The 21584-nt window shown below is 36.2% G+C and overlaps 1 protein-coding gene across 4 annotated transcripts; it reads left to right on the forward strand.

The window, feature by feature from the left end:
- The first annotated feature begins 1458 nt into the window (after positions 1–1458).
- LOC144435291 (casein kinase I-like) lies at positions 1459–21009 on the forward strand. 4 transcript variants are annotated; one of them, XM_078123884.1, is made up of 9 exons: positions 1459–1656; positions 1773–1889; positions 2110–2220; positions 5597–5745; positions 11477–11705; positions 14081–14251; positions 14829–14977; positions 16792–16951; positions 18675–21009. In XM_078123884.1, the coding sequence occupies exons 2-9, from the start codon at positions 1814–1816 to the stop codon at positions 18917–18919; spliced, it is 1290 nt and encodes a 429-aa protein (XP_077980010.1). In that variant the 5' UTR covers positions 1459–1656; positions 1773–1813; the 3' UTR covers positions 18920–21009. The 4 variants fall into 4 exon arrangements, with proteins under 4 accessions (XP_077980010.1, XP_077980009.1, XP_077980011.1 ...); XM_078123883.1 differs by lacking the exon at positions 14829–14977 and adding an exon at positions 15055–15206; XM_078123885.1 differs by lacking the exon at positions 14829–14977 and adding an exon at positions 15055–15206 and having other exon boundaries at positions 18696–21009.
- Positions 21010–21584: the final 575 nt, after the last annotated feature.

Genomic DNA, 21584 nt, shown 5'->3' on the forward strand with positions numbered 1-21584 from the left:
AGACTGTTTATTAACTATACTGTTGTCCTATGTTTAATATGGTAAGGGATTTGCTTCCAAAAATTGCTTTGACTCCAGTAATAGAAATATCACGTAACATTTTGCTCATGATTTGAACCAAATTTTATATAATAACTCCAGGAGCAGTCGTTTACCGAGTAAATTGACAAAATTTCTTGTGGCTTCACTGCAATTATGTTCTTAAACCTATATTGAATTACTATAGTATCATATGACTTCATGAAAGTGCTCACCATGGGAGGGGGTCACTCACTCCCACACCCTCCCCACTAGGGATCATGATGATGCTGTTTCCCTCACATTCAAGAGTGCGATGGGAAAAACGTACTGGTTAAGTATCTCCAAGTATAGGTTACAGCCCAATGTGTAGTGTACTGCACATCTTCAGAAAGTGGGACAAGGGTGGAGGGGGGGGGGGGTAGCGTTACCGCATAATTGTATATATGAAAATCTCTGTAGTAGCTTGGGGGAGGGAGCTACGAAAGTTCTTGGTTCATTGCAAGGGGTAAGGTTGACATGTTTTGAGATCGCAAGGGGGGGGGGGGGGGGCTGTGAAATATTTTGACCAAAATATTTTCTCCACAGGCCGGGCCCCCTGCTGTCAATTCTGCATATTGATCCCCTTAGTATCGATAGTACAAATTTGTATTAGTGAAATGAAGCAGCAAGTGTCAACAAAATCATTTCAACATTAGCAACAGATATATGCCATATCCAGTATACTAATCAAATTTGAAAAAATGGATTTTGATACCTGTCAACATGCAAACACATTTATACTGAGATGTATAATATTACACATCATGAATTTTTTTTATCAATATAGTATTTTAGATACATAATAGATTAATTAATTTCATATTTAATTGTATTTATAATTTCAGGGACAGCATAATTCATGATACATGGATTAATTAAAATTTTAATAATACTACAGTTTTGTAAATACGCTTACATCATTATGTTGTTTGTTTTGCTCAAGTCATGTGTGTGTACAGTATAATATAATTATGATTATCTTATCTTGTGTTTTGTGCGTGTGTTATTTATTCCGCCTTTTTTCTCAGAAATTGTAAACCTGTGTGACTCAACAGAAAACACATCCTCATGTATTACCATTGCAAGTCCTGGAAAGGTACAATCTGATTAAAATCTGATGTTAGATAGGCTGGTTTTCCTGTATTTACCTTTATTCCATCGTTATTGTGTCTTTTACGTTAGTTTTTTATTTTCCTGGACGAACGCCTTTCCAAGGCGTTCGTCCAGGAAAATAAAAAACTAACGTAAAAGACACAATAACGATGGAATAAAGGTAAATACAGGAAAACCAGCCTATCTAACATCAGATTTTAATCAGATTGGGAAAGGTACTACAGGTAAGCGATATGAATGTCCAACATCCGGGTACTGAACTGTGTTACTCAAAGGGTACGCAGGCGCAATGATGTCGGCAACCACTGGCCGATGGAAGTAAATAATGGCGATCTGCTTACTTGCTAGACACTGACATACCATGAAGAATCGCATCCATCCAACCGCTTCTTTTATATCCTTGCACCCATCTTCCAGCTGAGAGTAGAGTAGAAGAATCGCTTTTGTATCAGACGAAATTTTATGCCATTTTCTCCTACGTAGGTGAGTGATATCGGCTCAAATTCACAACAATCTTCCGGGGAGGTGTCGATCTGTTTCCGCTTCTGTGAACGTCATTCAATTGATTTCTCATGCATATTTGTATGTATTTTCCACAGTCTGAAATCCGGAGCGTCGCTTCCGAGCTTTGGACTTCAAAATGGAACTGAGGGTAGGGAATAAGTATCGTTTAGGTCGAAAGATCGGCAGTGGTTCATTCGGAGACATCTACTTAGGTAAGTGAGAGTACGACATTTCGTATTTCCTGGATTTTTTTCTGTGTTTTGAAAACAGCGAGTGGAACAAGCCAGCCAGCTGCAATGGCTGAACGCCAGGCCACTGGCACTCCTGTGTCAATGGTCATTGTTCTTGACCGTTTAGGTGTTTTTAGTCGGCGTTTTTCACTGCTTACGTGTACAACAAATCTGAAAGATTGTTTGTTTCGTGTTTTCACAGGTACAAACATAACGAACGGTGAAGAAGTGGCAATCAAACTAGAATGCGTGAAAACAAAACACCCTCAGCTTCACATAGAAAGCAAATTTTACAAAATGATGCAGGGAGGAGGTAAGTTTATTTTTGATTTTTTCTCAAAAATTTTGGTTATTTTTTTTGAGTGGACTTCATACCGCTTGGAATGTATACACCTGTCGCCAGTGTCTATATTTGTATACAAACTTCAGTATGTATGCCAGCCTTTTGTGTAGTGGCCCTTAGTGATAAATGAGCAGTGTATCAAGTTGGAAAATCGATGCCAAATTGCCCTGTCGAGTTTCAATTTCTTTCACATATGCTATTCCATTGGGTAGTGGGCGTTTGACCCGCCCGTCTGTCTTGTACTATGACTGTCTGAGATTTGTAACAAAAGATGTGGGCAAGCTTTGTCTTAGTGTCTATTGTGTTATCGAAATCATTAGTAGATGTTACAATTTACAATACAGAATATAGTCCCTGAAAATAAATTTGTCAGTTTTACATATGTATACTTCTCAAACTGATATCCATGTTTTCTAGGTTTCACTTGTATGAAAAAATAGACTTAATTTTGATATAAATTCTTAGTCCAAAGACTGTTTTTACAATATTTAGAGTGAAACCAGTTTTATTGTACAAATTGTCTAATATGTGGGAGGAGCCTCTCCTTGATGACTAATAGTAATTTGAAAATAGTTTGATTGTGATACCTATTGTCTCCACATAGTATGGCCATATTGCACTTCTACCCCATCCTGTTTTGATAATCATACACGGATGGATGGATTTGTTATTATTTTAGTGGAGTATCTGTTATTAAAAAGGAAGTTGTGGATACCTAAATAGTAATGTAAGGTCATTGACAGATAAAACACACATTATGCCAGAAAATGACACATACTGATGTCATCACCGTTTCTGATTACATTGTTGAGGACAGAACAGTATAGTCCATTGCGTGTATTTGTGAGTCTTAGGGATCCCTTTTGTGAAGTGCCTGTTGTTTTTGTCAGTCATTTGAATCAGGTTAGCCAGCAAACTCTTGCAATATGAGAACTGTTTCATCCTTTTGTTTGGTTGACACTCTGTTGATTCAGTGTTTGGAGACTTTTTTATGTGGTAAACCAATAGTGAAAAAAAATCCACCTTATTATTGATACAAAAGGGAAATTTTATTTAAGACTATTAGGCTTAGAGCTTGATTATCTGTGCAATAAATTTTCATTTAGCTGCAACTGGGGTTTTCAGGTCAAAAGACCAATTATCTAATTCCAGTGGTGTCATATGTCAGATCCTGTTTCTAAAATATCAAAAACATTGACAATGCGAGCCAGAAACAGCACAGTGTCTGAGAAAAAAGGGTATTGTAAATATGTCAGTGAAATATTATCTGAGATGGTGAGCGGTGAAGTGTTCATGTTGAAGTTCGATAATAGGGTTGTAAATTAAAAACAGGTCAAGTCATTTGCAAAACATACAGCATATACTACCTGTGATGTTTTTTTTAAATGATATATAGCCCAATTATTTTACACTGATAAAAGAGTGGCATTGAAAAACTGAATAAAACATAATTATGCATGTTTTTTTTTGAAAATAACCCCAAAAAAGCTTGTTTACCAGTATTCTTTATCAGTGAAGGCCAATTTTACAATGGAAGGCCACCTATGCTGAAATATAAATAAATGTATTGTGAGGCAAGGCTTCCTAGGAATATAGTGGGACACAACTGAATGTATCATTTGTATGTGGGAAATGAGAGCTGCCCCGTTTTTTGTCGTTTTATACTAACTAACGTACACATACATATTTTGAACATGACATTGAGTTGAATTGTTTTGTAATACTGTTGGTGAAGTAGTTGAGTAGCTGAATAGCTTCATGAGATGTTAATAGTGTCATATTCATTGATACACTGTGAACAGTGAACAAGGACATTCCTTTCAACAAATTGTAATGAGTCAAGAATTTTGTAAGATTGAGTCTCTATTTCAACGCCTTGCCCAGTCTGTGCTGTCTGCTATTCTCAGAAGATACTACAAAGTGGTGATATAAAAAATATGTGCAATCTCTGGAAGAATAACTCTTAAGATATTATTACCAATCAGCAAATGTTTTAACGCTTGCTGATGGAGAGTAGTGTCTGATTTGTGGTAATGGTTAGTGTACCAGAAAACCCGGTTAGAGCCAGTCAAAACAGGAAAGATAAGAGAATTGTGTCTGAAAGATGTTATGGAACCAAACAATGGGGGTCAGTAGCTTCCAGATTGTAAGGGTTTAGTATGACCTGTTCGGTTTGTGAATGAATTGAATTGACAGTGCGGGTATACATTGTTCTTGTGTTCACGGCTATCTATTTCAGCACAGCAAAAGACTGTTGGTGAGCAACAAAAACTGTGCTGTAGTTCTGCATGGTATATTGTAGAAGGGTATTCAAATGTCAATTTACCTGCCTGTCGCCATGGAAGAACGGAGACGGGTCTGCCACACAATGGTCCAGACGGCTGATCATGATTTATGCAAACAAAAGACAACTTTGCTAGACTACAAGCTCTGTATCGTTGTCTGTCAGTCAGTCAGACAGACAATATCTATATAAACATGGCACATATTTAGTCGTAGAATGCTGAAATGTGTCAACAGAAAAAATCTAGGACAGTAGAGTCGGTTATGTTTTTGTTAAAATGTAATAATGCTAGGATGTGTCGAACTTTCGTGTACATCATTTGTACATTGTTGTACTAGATTGTAGATGTAACAAATATTATATATGAAAAAAAACAGTGTAGATGATATACTATATCCTAAGTAAGTGCAGTCTGAGAGTGCTGGGAAAAGATATACATTGGCCAGATTTTATTTCAATGTCCTTCGTGCAGACATTATGTTTGCATGACTGAGATTAAGGTTTAAGAGTCAGAACTATAAAGTACCATGAGAATATTTCATCTTCATGCGTGGCTTCATGTAACAGTTCTAATGAAATAAAATCTAGCCAGTGTATTTATGTCTATAATCACTACTTAGTCTAGAATAAAATTTATGTAAACCGTGCCTGGTATAAAACGTAAAGCTGGGACTAGATTTTGAAAATATGTATGTTGTGATAAGCCATCTTTAGCAGTGTTTTCACCAAGGTGTGGGGACCCTGGTAACAGAGGAGAAAATCATGAAAAATGTATATATTTTTAGTAGCTCGGTTAGATTTTACAACCTGACTGTTGTAACAAAAATACACTATTTTGGATGTAATTTCCAAATTACACTACTGATTGTTATATTTGTGGATTGACATTAAATCACTATACAACCATACAAAGGTACATAATTTATGACAACACATAAAATTGGTTGTGTAATGTCTGTAGCCCGAGGAATATTGGCCCATTTGTTAACAATAGAATGGGGGTTTGACTATTTCCGTTTGTGAAACTAAATCATAAAGTGTAATTATTTTTTTTCATTGCAGTGGGCATCCCAACAATAAAATGGTGTGGTGCAGAAGGCGATTACAATGTCATGGTTATGGAACTCCTTGGTCCAAGCCTCGAAGATCTCTTTAATTTTTGTTCAAGAAAATTTAGCCTTAAAACAGTTTTACTTCTAGCAGATCAGTTGGTAAGTAGATGACTCAAGTGATTTATATTATTTTTTTGCGTAAAAATAAGTCTCACATTTCACAACTCAGTGGTTGGATACATATATGTGAATCACCTTGTAGTTGAAACTCAGTTACTGTCCTGGTCTGTTCCTGTCATTCAGACTTGTACATAGTGTATATCTAATTGGTGATGGTCGGACACTTGAGTTTTAGTAGAGTTCAGGAGTAGAGTAGCAGCCAAGGCTGTTTTCTCATCTGTGCGTTGGTATGAGAGATAAGCCTAGAGATTGCCAGTGTTTTGGTTTCATGTTAGTCATCTACTCTAATCACTGACCCCGACTCTTGACCATGCTAGATTCATTGGGCTCCGTGACAGCTGGGATTATATTGTTGTGTAAATCCAGTCACTTATTGCATTATTGAAATAACATGTGTTCCAAACATTTAGAGTGTGTTGCTGCCTAAAAACTACACATAAAACTAGCTGCAATAGTTGTAGCGTTTGCTGTGATTTTGAGGGTTTGTTGTTCTGTTTTGTGGGTTTTTTTTCGTTCGATGTTTAACTGGAAGCAAATACTACAATTCCTGTAATGTTAACGCAAATAGACGGAAACCATTCAGATCTGAATCACAAAGTAGGGTGGATTTTTCTGCTAAATTACGCCTTACCTGCCAAAAAATTGGACATTTCCTAACTCTACCATTAATTACAAAGCCGTCAAGACCCAAGAAATACCCCCAATCCATCAACATCGGCAAAAGTAGCAACACATGCATTATTTTGAAACAGGTAGTATGCTGACATTTTACTCACGTTTTCAGCATGATCTCATCTATTTGCATTAACGTTACAGGAATTGTAGATTTGCTTCCAGTTAAACATCTGACTGAAAAAAAGCATAAGACAGAAGAAAATACCTTCAAAATCACAACAAACACTACACATAAAGCCTGCTTGAAAATGTCGCCATTTTGTGTGAACTGATAGTTTAAGGATTAGGAAAAAAATTATGTTCAGGAGTGGCTCATGTACTCTGTTCATGTATAACAAATGAGAGGCAAAATAATTTGTGGAGGTGACCAAAATTTTGCTGACGTCAGCATCAGTCAGGGGTGTATTACAATAGGTTGTCATTAATGTCCACCCCTGACAATGTTGACGAAAGGTCAGCAAAAATTTCTTATTCACACCCAAATTTTTTTTTGACTCTCGTGAGTCGAAAGTTAAATGTGTAAATTACTTTCAGCTAACTATAGAGTTAAAGTATTCAGCCCATATGGTCCAATATACACGAGTCATGTGAACCAATGTTTTCAATTAACGTTGTCAAAATTAAAAGCTAAGTGAGGTTTGATGAACAATTCTGTGTACCATTGCTGGTATGTTACGTACAAACCTGGAATCTATGCCTGTTCAGTAGTTTGTAGCAGTCAAATGCTCCTTATCCTTATTTAGTAGCTTTTTAAGTTGTTTGTATATATTGCAAAATGTGTCACTTTGGCTGGGAAATTTCTGTCTGGAGTGCCTACTATCTGTGGGTATTGAATTCTCATATAAACATATTTCTGTCATATATCATATTGCCACAAACATGACAAACTATAATTGTGTAAATATGATTGTATCCCTGAATTATTATTATATGTCAATGAAAATTAATGCATGAAAATAATGTAATACCCAGAAGTAGTGTTGTGTCAGAATGTTCTGATAGTCATTCTGTAGCCTACATTATCAAACAGTTCATAGCCCAGAGATTTGGCTATCTTGTTTGAACACGTCATTCACCCAAACAGAGTCAATCAAGCCAATGTGTAGAGCCAGATTACAGCCAAGTCTCTAGGCTATAGAGTCCACAGTGTTAGGAAATTATTTTACAGCCTCAGGCAGATCACTGTACTTCAAAGAAATTTCATAAAATTGTTAAAAATTACGGAATGTATTATCATGTAAATTCCATGTTTACATGAAATCAACAAATAAAATTGCACTATTCTTCTATTGCCTTCATTATTCCTCTCCATGTAGTAAAAATATAAATGTGGTTTGATTGAACCGACACATTCAGTTTTGTAATTCATGTATAAACTTGACAACTCAGCAGTGAATCAAGGAGTTACAGCAATCAGCATGATGTTTGGCATCCTTGAAATAAAATGTTCTAGAATATTAAAAAAAAAAAAAAAATACCAGACAGATTCAATTTGCCCATCAATATATTCTGGACATGTTTTTAATTTAAAATTCATTACATTCATGTTATCAACCTGGTGACCATACAAATAGGCAAGAATTAAATGTCACTCTTCTCATGCATACTAACATCTAAACATGTATTGTTAGTTAGGTATCAGAAACAATGAAACCCAAAAAACAAATGGTTTATTATTTAACCTCAGCAAACATAACAAAGACTCAAATCAACACTTATTCTGGCTGGTATAAATTGTATGGATGACAATGTATGTAGATTAGAACTAAAAATAGTACCAATGGAACTGCTTCAACTTGTGAGACCTGATGCAAGTGAATGCATTCTTGTGGTAATGAGCCTAGTGAAGCAAGAATGTCTTCAAGTATTTCGCTGGAGTTGGTCTTTCCCAGGCATAGTGTCAGGATATACCAGTGGCTTAAAACATGTGCCATTCATTAGAGTAAAGTCTGGCTATTATCCAATAGTATCTATGCTTAGACTATAGTACTGTGGTGAAGTTACAGTGACTATTTTAGAAAATAAGAAGTGCGTCATAGTTTGTAAGTAATTGCAATAAAAAGTTAATTAATTAACCAGAATAATCGAAGGATGCTGACAGCCTTCTTTACCCAAGGATTAATGTGATTAAAATCCGATGTAGATGTTGGCTAATCGTTCATTGCTTTTTTACCTTCGTTATTTTGCCTGAATTGACCTTCTTGGTACATGTTTAACTTTTTATCCTGATCATTTGTACATTTGTACATCTGAACTGGTGCCCATGCCCATGCTGTTCTGCTAAGTGAGCCACACAGCCAATGAGGTTGCGTCTTACTTGTCATGGGCATATGCATTGAATATCAACAAACAACAGGGCATTACTTGTGCACACAGGCAACTGACAACGTACAAAGTATTTCAACTGTGATTGTATTACTATATATTTACGGTAATTAAAGAATTCTTGTTTAGATGTACCTCTATGCATTTCATCTTATCTTACATGTTAGTTACATTGCAACGTGTTTCCTGGGTAGTGTTCATGTTTATCTCAATGAACGTGTACGCATTCTCTGTAGTACGCTTCTCCTCAAACGTAAAGTAGTCATGAAGTATTGTACGATTCATAGAAATATTTGCCAGTTGTGTTATATGAACTCAAAAAAGGGGAAATTTAAGAAATAATTTCTAAAAAAAAATGTCTTTATCGTGAAAATTTTGGTCGCGTCGCATTGCATTGTGTTGCGTACACTATAACCTGTCTTCAGTAAGACGCAACCTGATTGGCTGTGTGGCTCACTTAACAGAACAGCGTGGGCATGGGCGCCAGTTCAGATGTAGAGGAGGCGATCAGGATAAAAATGTAAACATGTACCATGAAGGTCAAGTCAGGCAAAATAATGAAGGTAAAATAGCAATGAACGATGAGCCGACATCTGCATCGGATTTTATTTTTTAATCAGATTGCCCAAAGATGTGTACCATGTTTCAATCTTTGCATTTTTAAAGGCCCACGTAAGATGGGGATTAAAATTTAGATGTGAAAACAATTGTCAGGTAGAGCTACATTATCAAAGAAGTTGTCCCTGAACTCAGAACAATAGACTGGTCCTATCTAATCCTCATGGCTCCACAGATGAGATAACACTAATACTAAGCTAGGGGATTCAAACATTTGGCTTAAAAATGAAAACTCTAGGTAAAGGACTGTGTAGAGGTATACTACATTTGTATATTATGACTCATAATTAGGGAACACAATTTACATGTATATCTATTCACATTATTGAAATTTGAAGCAAGGTGACTGCATTCAATGACCTTGGCATACTTAAATTGTAGGAGTGTGTCATTCTGGTAATAAATGTTGTTATATGTATTTAGCCTTCTAGCCTTGACTTTGATCACTGGCATGTTGTAATAAATGCAAAGGAGAAGGCCTGCTACTGTTGTGTGTCATATTTAGGTTGGGCAGCATTATACAGCAACAGTGTAACTTTAATTCCAGAATAATTTTTTCATTCTATTGTTACTGGCAAACAAAAACCAGAGAAAAGAACCGTCACAGTTCAAAGAGTTGCTGGTACATATGTATGTGTTCATAATGTTTTTTTTGTGTGAAATATGGAAATTTCAGATTATGGTACTTTGTGAATTGTCAGCCCTATATTTATGGTTTATTGAATTTGTGTGCATGGATTTCAACATTGTAATTTACATGGAAGGTCATACATTTGTACATTTTATTTAGATATGCATCGATTTTGTGAAATATGAAAATTCAGAATGTGGTGTTTTTATGGATCACACGCTACATGGTTTTCTTGTATATACTTTTTTTGTAGATTAAAATATTGTAATTTACATGGAAAGTTCATAACATTCTATTTTGATTATTCAGTCACTTCTTGACAATTTTTGTCAAGGGTGTCACCTTTTCCAGACTGTAGTATTTGTGGAATGATAATTAGATGCAATAAGAGTGACATGGCTGGTCATACCCTGGGGCGTTTGTGGGTCAAAGTAAACAATCACCTAGAGTGTTTGATTGTAGCAGATGGTAGGACAATCTGATACAATGTCAGATTCTCAGTTGATGGTCTTTGCAGCTCAGATAGAATTGATGGGGGGGGGGGGGGGGTAAATGACAACGCTTTCAAAATTTGCAGACTATAAAAAATTAAGTTTGATGGAAGATTATCTAGAATTTGATGTTTCCGTGTTTTGTGATGAGATAAAATACACCATAAAAAATTTCAAAATCTTTAGATGATGTGTAGTGTGGTGTTTAGTGTTTTGCCATAGACTATTGAGTGACATCACCCCAGGGTCTATGGTTCACAATGCTAAATTCTTCCCAGGTCTGCAATGTTTTTGCTAAGGTTGGGAAACCCCGGTAACAGAAAGGGAGAATATGATAAAACTGATGTAGTTTCCGATACATTGTACATAATGTTGGTGGGGAACCCCGATAAAATGACGGCGAACTTGGGTAGATTTTACCTACTTACCGCCCTTAACAAAAACACTGTCATAATATATCATAGTGGGTACTGTCATATCATTTCAAGAGCAAGAAAAAATGTATTAAAAAAAAGGTTAATTTAGTATTTTGCTCTTTTGTTAGAGAAAATTACTGGCCTGTCAGCTCTCTCATATATTAATTTTGTTGTATCAACTATCATTATAGCCAAGATAACTAACTTGCATGCTTCAAAACATGTTGAAAAAAAATACTATATCTAAATCGGACGCATGGGACTAGAATTTGTTATACAAAGTGGCTCTGAAGGTATTAATGTACAGTATAATTTGATTAATGTATTGTAAAATACAAGGTCAATGCTATAGATGTGGGATTATTGACCCCAAGAGTGTGAGCTCTGAAATGATTAAGATAGTAAATATTAATTTGTATCATTAGATAGCGTGATAATTTCAGTTTTTAACGTGTAATATTTTAAATTAAAAGATTTATCGTGTGGTTGTTTGATACTAGAGTAGTTTCAGGGTGCAATATCATACTAATGTACCTTTCTTTTCCCCCCAACAGATCAGCAGAATTGAATACATTCACTCCAAGAACTTCATCCACAGAGATGTAAAGCCAGACAATTTCCTCATGGGGCTGGGTAAAAAAGGCAATCTTGTATATATCATAGACTTTGGACTAGCCAAGAAGTACAGAGATGCACGGACGCATCAACATATACCATACAGGGAAAACAAAAACCTTACAGGGACAGCCAGATATGCCAGTATCAATACACATTTAGGCATAGGTAGGTAGCAATGTCGTTAATTTGTCATCATCGACTGAGATAAGTTTTCAAGTCAGTTGTGGTCTGTTCCTTTCATAAGGACCCTTGCAGGACTTGTAATGTGTCACTATTAGTACAAATTGTTGTCATGCAGTGGCTGTGCACGTCAAGTACAACACTTGAGTTGCATTCAATTTGTCTCTCATCGTAGATTGAATCACACAGATGTCAGTTTTGTTCATTGTAGCCACTGGAAAACTAGACTTTCCATTCGTCATTATAAATCACACAGTTGTTGTAGCTGTGCTGCCAAGTGAATGATAGCATGGCTTATTAACTATGACAGCAAATGAATTAGGTGGGAGCCGTGCTATCCTCAAGTGCACTTTACTTCTTCAGTCTCATTCCAACACTATGGGACAGCAATGGTAACTCTGTATTCTAAAGACAGGAGGCAAATAATACCATAGATTAGTCGTTGTCTCAAGTGTCAAAACCCTGGGGTCAGGCATGCAGGACTTTTGTCAAAGCATTTATTGTTTGATGGGTTTAGTTTCACTGATTATCAAAGACAGCTATATTAAAACTTTGTGAACATGATGAATTTGGTGTACATTTTATAACTTCATATCTCAATCAGTGAAATTAAAGTGAAATTAAAACAATTTTGCTAGCCCCAAGGATACAGAAGTGAAATATAAGTTGAGCTAATATAGATACTTATATACTTTGCCACCAACTTTCATGAGCATATAAACTTCTCCATAGGGATATAGCGTAACTTGATGGGAAACAGTCGAACAAACATGTTTACACTGTTTGAAAATACTAGTAGTTCACAGGGTCAAACTTGTAATTCTTATTGCTGGCATATTGTTTTTATGATTAAGATTATAATTGGTCAGCCATAACTGCCTATTTAGATGCTATTCCTTAATATTTTTCATGGTTCAGCAAAAGAAAATATGAGTGACCTAAGGGGCCTTTGTCGCTACTCATCTAGCGACTCATAGTGACATCCCTTAGGTCAGGAGTATTTTCCAGCTGAGTGAAGAAAAATATTGGAGACTAACTGTTATACCAGTGCCAGTAATATCAAAGAAAAATCGGGGAAAGTAATGGCAATCTTGAATGTTTTGACTGATATTTCAAACACAGCAGAACCAGTGACACGCACGCATTGTCGTGATGTAGAACGACCAGCGTATATAGTCCATATTTTTTGTTGAACCTGGCTCGTGCATGGTATAAATTGTGTTTATGAAAAGATCATAATTATCCAGCCATAACTGTATAATGTTTTTGTACATAGAAGTGAATATGTTTGCACCTTTGTTTCAATTCATTTCTCTTAAATTTTGTGTCTGTCAAAACTCAGAAAATTAGTTGGCAATAAATGTGTAAGTCTTTGTCATGGTCACACTATATCATATCAAGCTTGTCTTTCAAATGAAAGGTAGGTTTCACATACAGTGAGGCCACGATAAATATGTGGGCTGTTTCCCAATTTAATTGTGCTGCTTTTTACTGGAGAGCCTATATACCATTGTATACTTCTCCAATATAACGTGTCTATGGGCGTAGTCCAAATAGTGATCACAGGTCATTGTTTTGATGCTTTAGGTATTCAAATCAAGGGGTCATTGACCTGATGGCTAATTGTATGTTTTGCTTAGGATGCGTTGCTTACATTGTGATGCATGATACATGTAGTACTACTGTAGGTTGTATTGTATACTTCATTTTCACTGGGATACACATCTACATTCAAGGTCATTACTGTTATCATCAAGTCCCAGATATGCAACCATTTCCTTCTCTTTGTGTGATGACTGGAAATTCTAGTCCAGTGACCTGTTTCTGTTTTCACATCAAAATAACGACAACAGGTCAAAGGTCAAATGCACAGAAAGAAAAGGAATCAGATAAATAAGAATTACATGCTTTGACCTAAGCAGCAGTGAAATGATTTTACATTATTCGACAATATTTGTGTTTATAGAGAGGGAAAGTATGAATGAAATAAAGTGGTCTTGTCATAGACAAGTAGTAATAAAACCCATATGAGTGCTAGTAGTTTTGTGACTGAATGAAGGAACTGCGGGAGATAATTTCATGCTTTGAAGGAAATAATTGCAATTTTGAATGTGTATGTTTGTTCTACTGCTCCACCACCACATAGTCAGTGACATGAATGGGCAGTGTTGTGACATGGAACAATCGGTATTTTTTGTTGTGGTGTGTACAACTTGGTGAAATTAATAGGAAAATCATGTGACCCCCAGTACTATTGTTCATGTTGGTGTTCTTTCGAAATGCTACTCAAACTAGGATGGTAAGACTAACAATGTATATAGAAAAGCAAATTGACACGCTTTTCATTTTTGTTCTTGCAGAGCAAAGTCGAAGAGATGATTTAGAATCACTGGGCTACATGCTAATGTACTACAATCTAGGTAGTCTACCATGGCAAGGTCTCAAAGCAGCCACCAAGAGACAAAAATATGAAAGAATAAGTGAAAAGAAGATGTCAACACCAATAGAAATACTTTGCAAAGGCTTTCCATGTAGGTGATAGTCTTGTCAAATTTCAACTTTGACCCATCACTGCTTTCAAAGTACGCTGGTCTATCTTCTTTTCTTTGCTTTTTCTTCCCATTTCATATGTCTTCTATGCATAAACTTCTGGATCACCCTAGCTATAAACAGGGTTCTCTACAGGCAGTTAATCAAGTTGTACCTGTATGCATAGCAAATCATATTTGGTATGTAAATTAGATTATTTACATATCAAAATGTTTTGTTATGTAAATACATGATTTGCATTTAAAACCCAGCTGAGAGTAGGCTCTTGTCTAGCAAATTAGTTTTGGCATGTAAATTGTGTGATTTACATATCAAAATACTGTTTTTGGTATATCAATACATGATTTGTATATCAAAAACCCAGCAGAGAGCCTCTTGTCCAGCAGATCAGGGTAGATATGTAAATTGTGTGATTTGCATATCATTTGCTTTTGATATGTAAATATATTATTTGCATATCGTAACTACAAATGAAAGTAGAGAACCTTGTATGGTGGCTTATTCCCAATCACACTAGATAATAGACCCTTTCTCTTTCTGTATTTTTCTGTCCAACAGCCGAGTTTGCAACATACCTGAATTATACTCGGTCATTACGATTTGACGAGAAGCCCGACTACTCCTATCTCCGGCAACTCTTTCGCAATCTATTCCATAGGCAAGGTTTCACATATGACTACGTCTTTGATTGGAACTTGCTTAAGTTTGTAAGTATTTCATAATTTTTTTGTCTCGGAGTTAGTTTTTGACTAATACTTCTCAACCCTGTGTCATCAATCTACAGCGGATTTTGCTACGTACCTGAATTATGTCCGATCCTTGGGCTTTGAAGACAAGCCTGACTATTCCTATCTACGACAACTCTTCCGAAATCTCTTCCACAGGAAAGGTTTCACCTATGACTATGTCTTTGACTGGAACCTCCTCAAAATTAATGTAAGTACAGTATTTCGTTCAGGGTGGCTGTGTGACAAAGAAATTCATCAATCAAGCAAGGATCCGGGCAAGGTCAAAAGAAGCTGTTGTGTTGGTGATGGGTATAGAAGGTTGATGTGTGGAATTTCATTTCATATTTTTACTGTCATTTATGTAGTCAACGATTTCCACAATTATTCCAATATTTTAGTGTTTGTATGTCGGGAAGTTTTTTGCAAGAGATAAAATCTTGCCAAGTACCTTGAAAATGTTTCCTGTACGTTTGTGTGGTAAATTATAGTGTAATGGAAAGTATTTCAGCTAACAAATTACCCTGCTCTATGAATATGTTCCTGAAACTTGGCAGAAACACTGCACAGATACCATCACTTTTAGAAATTCTAAGGAAGAAAGAACTCTTTGAAAATGAAGGTCTTTAGAGTTGTAAATTTGCTTGAACAAAGTAATTCTTTCATTCATGTTTTCACCTAATCCTTAACCAAAATGGTATAGTCTTATTGTATTTTTGCAAGAGACTATTCCATTTAACAATAAAGAAGGGAAATAGGGTAAGTGTACTGTTTTATAACTGCTATCTAAAGCAGGTAAGAATGTACTTAGTCTCTGTGAACTGAATATCTATTTTGCATATCAACTTGCTTTTCAGATTAGCTGAGTCATCATGATATAGGAGTACATGCAATGTCTTTTGAACAATGGGGGTCATTCATGTGTGGAAACAAGTTCTCTATCATTACAGATTAGTCATTGATTTACCACACACTGCAAAAGCCATGATAACAAATTTGATACATAAAATTTGAAACAAACAGGATCATGCAAATCAGTGCAGATGTCACATGAGATTGTGTGGCTGTTTTATTTTGAGTTTACTTTTGTCTTTTCAGAAATCAGAATCATTTAAAAAACAGTCAATTTCACCAGACAATGCCAAAACTATGTCACACACACACACACACACACACTTTGTTTAAAATGGCCTTATGGATTAGGAGTTGGTATTTATTTTGGAATGTCCATTCATAACACAACTTTATCATGGTGTCCCTTACTTGAAAAATCAACATAAAACAACTTATGCCAAGTCATTGTTTGTAACTCCAATACATTGCTAAAAACTACAAAAAAAAAATGTGTAAAAATGTTTATTGAACAGACAATAAACATTTTATGCATTTATGAATCTTTTACAATATATTGAGTTACAATCAAGGACTTGGCGTATGTTGTTTTATGTTGATTTTTCAAGTAAGGATGCCATGATAAAATTGTTTTATAAATTACAAATTCCAAATAAATACCCAGTCGTCATCCATATGGCCACAGTAATTACAGACATTAAGTTCAATGTTATACTCAATAATGTGCTGCAATTGTTCTTGTTCTTTCATTTGTAATCAGTTGGTAACTCTGAAATATTTCCTTATCTACGTATGTTTAGCACCAAAACGATAAAAGTAGGTGTGTGATATAGTTTAAGCAATGTTTGATGAAATTGATTGCTAGATATCAAGTTTTGTCATCCCTGCTTCAAAACTCTCCATGCCCACCCCTTTCCCAACAATGCTCTTCTCTTCTCTAATAGGGTGGTTCTACAAGAACACCGCATGCAGATGATGACAGACGAGACCGCGAGGACAGACACCATCCTCGCAGTTCAACCACCAGGGCATTGGCAGGTACAGCCAAGCTAAAACAGGATCCAGGGCCGCCATTAGGTGCCGGTGCACCAAGCCCTGCCCCTGGTAAGTTAACACAGCCAAAACAACGACAGAACTGGGGATGGGTGTAATCTCAGTCAGTCTCATCATGTGTACAACATATGGAGCAACACAGATTTTATACATCAGTTTTGTAAACATACAGCCTTTGTTTTCTTTGATTTCAAAGTGATTATAGCAACAAAATCAAAACCTAGACAAAAATAACTACATGTTTTCTGTAGAAGAAAAAAAAAATGTAATTTTAAATTTAAAAGTACCAGTTATGGTCACAATTTTGCAGCTCTTGTACATATTATTTGTGCCTGAAAAAGGGCATTTTAATTTGATCTATTTACAAGCCCAGCACCAGTTCTTTTGATTGCAAATTACTTTTTTCTGCTTGTTTTGATGTGCAATATTTCTGCTTTATTTCCACATTCTGTGTCTAATATTTTCAACTAGCCACTCTTCACCTTTCATCTGTATTGTAACTATCAATGCCACTTTCATTGCGCTTTGAATACTTCTGCTTCAGAACTATTCCCATTGTCTACTGAAACAACTCATTCAATGAAATCTTCTTTCTCCTGGGGGGGGGGGGGGGGGGGGGGCATTTGTTTGTACACAGAAAAGTACAAGTTTAGCAAAACAAGATTAACTGTGGCCTAAGAACTTTTTTCCGTCAGTATGCTGTTTAAAAATGTTGAGGAAATATTCACAGAAAATGGTCAAAGAATCATTCTCTCTGAACAATGAAAAGCTAAGCAAAATTCAATGTTATTCTGTATTTGATGACACCTGCATAATGAAAGCCATAAACTGTTAACTAAAATTAGTCATTCTGAGATCTTTCTCAATGTTGTGTATAGATAATGTAAAACAGAATGATATAATCTGAGACTCTTTCCAGACATAGAATTTACAAAACTTAGTGTTAACCCTTGTATAGCATCTAGCAGTAGTACAATGGGAATCAGTCACTGGAAATTTACCATGTACTAAACAGGACTTGTTTTTTTTCCCCATTTCTCATGCATGTTTGTTCTGTCTAGGTTCTGGTGTAGAGCGTAGTAGAATTAGAACTGGTAGAACTAATAAAGACAGGGCCAGTGAGTCTAGAACTGGCAGGACAAAACATAGGCTACCAGAAACCCACTACAACTAACAACACCACCACCAACAACAACACAAGGGCCACAGATAGCACTAGTACACAAATCCTTTTCATATAGTCTCTATTTTGACCAAGAACCTTTCACAGTTTTATTAGTGTATCGAGAGGGGAAGAATTTTGATTTGACAGAAGTAAAACTTTGTATGAGAAAGTACTGTTTCTCTTTGTCTATCTCAATATAAGTGAATTCTCTTATGTCTGTATTTTGCAAATGAGACTTTTGTAGACTACACATCTGTATTGTAATAACAGTCACTTGCATCTGTTGCTAAGGTTTAACACTACTGCATTGATATGTACAACATATGGGTGTTTTCATCCTAGGCAGACCTGCACTACTTGTAAAGCATGTTGGGTGCACTGTAGTGAATGGAATTGTAACTATTCATGGCACTGTTTAAATTTTTTGGTTATGGCCATATTTGATGGCTTCACCAAATATACCCAGCTTGGTTTGCCTGGTTAGTGCAGGACCGCTTCATTTCCGCTTTCATTCCAATAGTAACCTTGTCACCTATCATAGTGTTCACTACGGCCATCTACGGCACCGATTGTACACAGTGTGTTTTATCACTTTTTTGCATTACTTAGCTAATCCATCTCCCCGTCCAGTGTCTCGAGCCGAGGCTCAGAGAAACGTCAGCCGCCGGCTACACCGAGGAGTACCTCCCATATCAAGCGCAGATCCCCTCAGGAGGGAACCAACCCGCATGTCAACCTCGTATCCAACCATGAACGGAATGGGCAGTGGACCTATCCGACCAGAGACTGCACTCAAAGAAAGAGACCCTGATAACACTGCTAGGTCATCTTCCTCCAGATATCTCAAAAAATAAGAGTTGGATGAGTGAAAACGTATTGTCTCTGTGGAAAAAACTTCTGAAAAGATTTATATAATATTTAATTTTGAAGAGGAGATAAAAGTTGACAAGCTCATGCCATCCAAGACAATTAACTTATTGCGACTCAAGTGAAGGCTGTTGTGATTAGAATCTGTGTTCTTGATACTAAAAACAAATCTGTGCAGCTCACTGTGAAGACGTTTCTTATTTGTTTGTGTTGAGAACATGCAGAAGGATTTTCTGGCATGTACTTCAGAAATACAAGAGCGTTGGCGCTCCGTTGGCTTTGTTAACAGATACTTGTGTGCATCGTCAGATTTCTGTTTGAGAAGTGTACAGGATTTCCTCCGCTCAGAACAAGGCTAACGTTTGGTAGAGCTGGCCCACCAAGTTATGTTTATAAGCAGACTGCTGACAGGCAATCATTATTCTCATCACCATGGGAACCAACATGTCATGACTGAAACTTTTTTCTATCCATGACTATCTTGTGTGTTTTTTTTTTTGTGCTCAAAAAGTTTCACCCCAAGTTCAAAGGTGTTTTGATATAGCACTCTTTGTTGGGGGGGAAATGTAACAAGTTTGATGAAGTCCAAATTTTTTTGACCAGATTCTCTTTTTTGTGTAACATTTTGTGTGATATACATGTAAATATAACGAGTAAACACAACATAGAACCCTGTGGGTAGGATCACTGCTTCTATACAAGGGACATTACTGCAAAACAGAAGTGTTTTTTGAGGGTGTGGGAAAGGGGTTATGGGAGAGGGTTGGGGTGAATATTTTGTCACGCACTGCATTTAGACGTTCATGCTCGCTTCCTATAGTATACAACACATTGGTTATTTGTGATGCATCTTTTGTTGTATCTGGTTGTGTAACATTACATACATTAATACCATGTTTTAGCAGTGTCTGTATTTGGTGAAATATATAGTGTACATTGTTCATTGTAGTGTAGATGTATTAAATGCTAAAGGATCACAGTCAAAGCAGACGAAAAATCACTCACATTTGAATCACCATAGCAACAACCACAGAAACTGTCACATAGCAGCCATTGCAGCCAAAGTTTAAAGTTGAAGAGTTTGACAGCTGTGTTTTGTTTTTTTATGACGTGCACATGAAGGGTAAACATGTTTTCCAGAATTTATTTTCTGTTCAGTTCGAAAAGAGACATCTTTTTGCTGCTAGTCAAAAGAGCAGTTAAAAATCTTTGTATACTGAGGCTGAAAATTAAAATCTTGGAGACCGATATGATTGTAGCAAATGTAAGCCAAGTGTGTGCAACTCTTGTGGCAAATTTTGGATGACCTTCAACAGCATATAGCGAAGCTTTCGTGCTCCAAAAAAATGATCACATAGACTTGCTTTGTCGTAATGTAGAACATACAGAAATGATTTATCCATATTTTTCACATGATTACAATAACTTGGCCTGCATTTTGTATTGAATACTGCAAATTGGGTTTGCCTGTCCCATTTTGTGGAATCATACACACTTTGAGTATAGTTAATGTATCCTTTTGGACAGTCAAACTCAATTCGTAGTCGTAAGACAAAAGTATTGGCTAGTATTAACTTGATCAATGACTTGGCAAGCGTATGGTATCTAATGCTACAAATTGGGCTTGACTGTCCCAGTTCGTTAATCAGACCTTGGAGGAAGGACTGTGTTCCTACCTCCATGATCAGACACACTTTGATTTGGACAGTCAAATTCAATTTGTAGTAGTGGTCGTCATAAGGCAATGTTTTGGCTAGTAAAAGTGTCAGGAGATTGAAATGTGTTGTGCAAACTTCAAATTGATTGCATATGACAAGTGATCCTATACCTGTATACATGGGTTCTACCACAACAAACTTTCGTAATGTGTGCACATAGTAAGTATTATTGTAGAAATAGACAAGGTCCTCCCTGTACTTTTTTTTACCCGATTGCACTTCCTTGTTTTAATTTTTCATATCATCAAGAAACCTAATGTTGTCACTTTTTTGTTTGTGGTGATCTTTTTTCTTTTTTCTTTTTTCCGACAGTACTTTTATTTTTCCTGCTAGACCTCCAATAAAGAATTTCAACCTGTACAGCATTTCCATAAAATATGATGTGTGGTTGTGTCGTTATTTATTGGAATGTTACTAAGAGTGCTGTATGGGAATTTGCCATGACATTGTTATAGAGCTTAGTTTGTAAAAGTTGAATGTCTTACTTGAGTAGCCGTTTCTGTCAATGCTAAATGTTGTTGAGTTGGATGTACGGTAGGAGAATGTTTATTTTGTGTGGTCAAGAAAACTAGACTTTACAAGGTGTGCCATTGAACATTGGTGAAATGTGAAAATTCTCGGTACCTGAAATAGAATATTACTGCCTAGGTGTGTCATAAGAATAATGGAACATTCAATTTCTTGGTCAACACCTTAACTTACACTTCACATGCATTACTACAGGCACGCAGGGGAATAAGTCAACCTTCTTGTTCTATTTTGGCCCTTTAGTATGAGGTGAAATGCTATTGCAGGTACCGAGAATAAGTCAACCTTATTCTATTTTGATGCTCTCGAGCATAAGCTATAATACTATGCAGGTACCGAGCATAAGTTGACCTTGTTCTTTTTTGACACTAACACGAGGTCAATACATATACAGGTACCTAGAATT

This window comes from Glandiceps talaboti, chromosome 5 (assembly GCF_964340395.1).
Source record: "Glandiceps talaboti chromosome 5, keGlaTala1.1, whole genome shotgun sequence".
Taxonomy (NCBI): domain Eukaryota; kingdom Metazoa; phylum Hemichordata; class Enteropneusta; family Spengelidae; genus Glandiceps; species Glandiceps talaboti.

What these genes read in the sequence shown, in the direction of transcription:
- LOC144435291 (XM_078123883.1), top strand. Translation starts at nt 1,814, where the DNA reads ATGGAACTGAGGGTAGGGAATAAGTATCGTTTAGGTCGAAAGATCGGC. An exon ending in CAAAATGATGCAGGGAGGAG is followed by an intron (nt 2,221 to 5,596) that starts GTAAGTTTATTT and finishes TTTTCATTGCAG; the next exon opens with TGGGCATCCCAACAATAAAA. An exon ending in CAATACACATTTAGGCATAG is followed by an intron (nt 11,706 to 14,080) that starts GTAGGTAGCAAT and finishes TTGTTCTTGCAG; the next exon opens with AGCAAAGTCGAAGAGATGAT.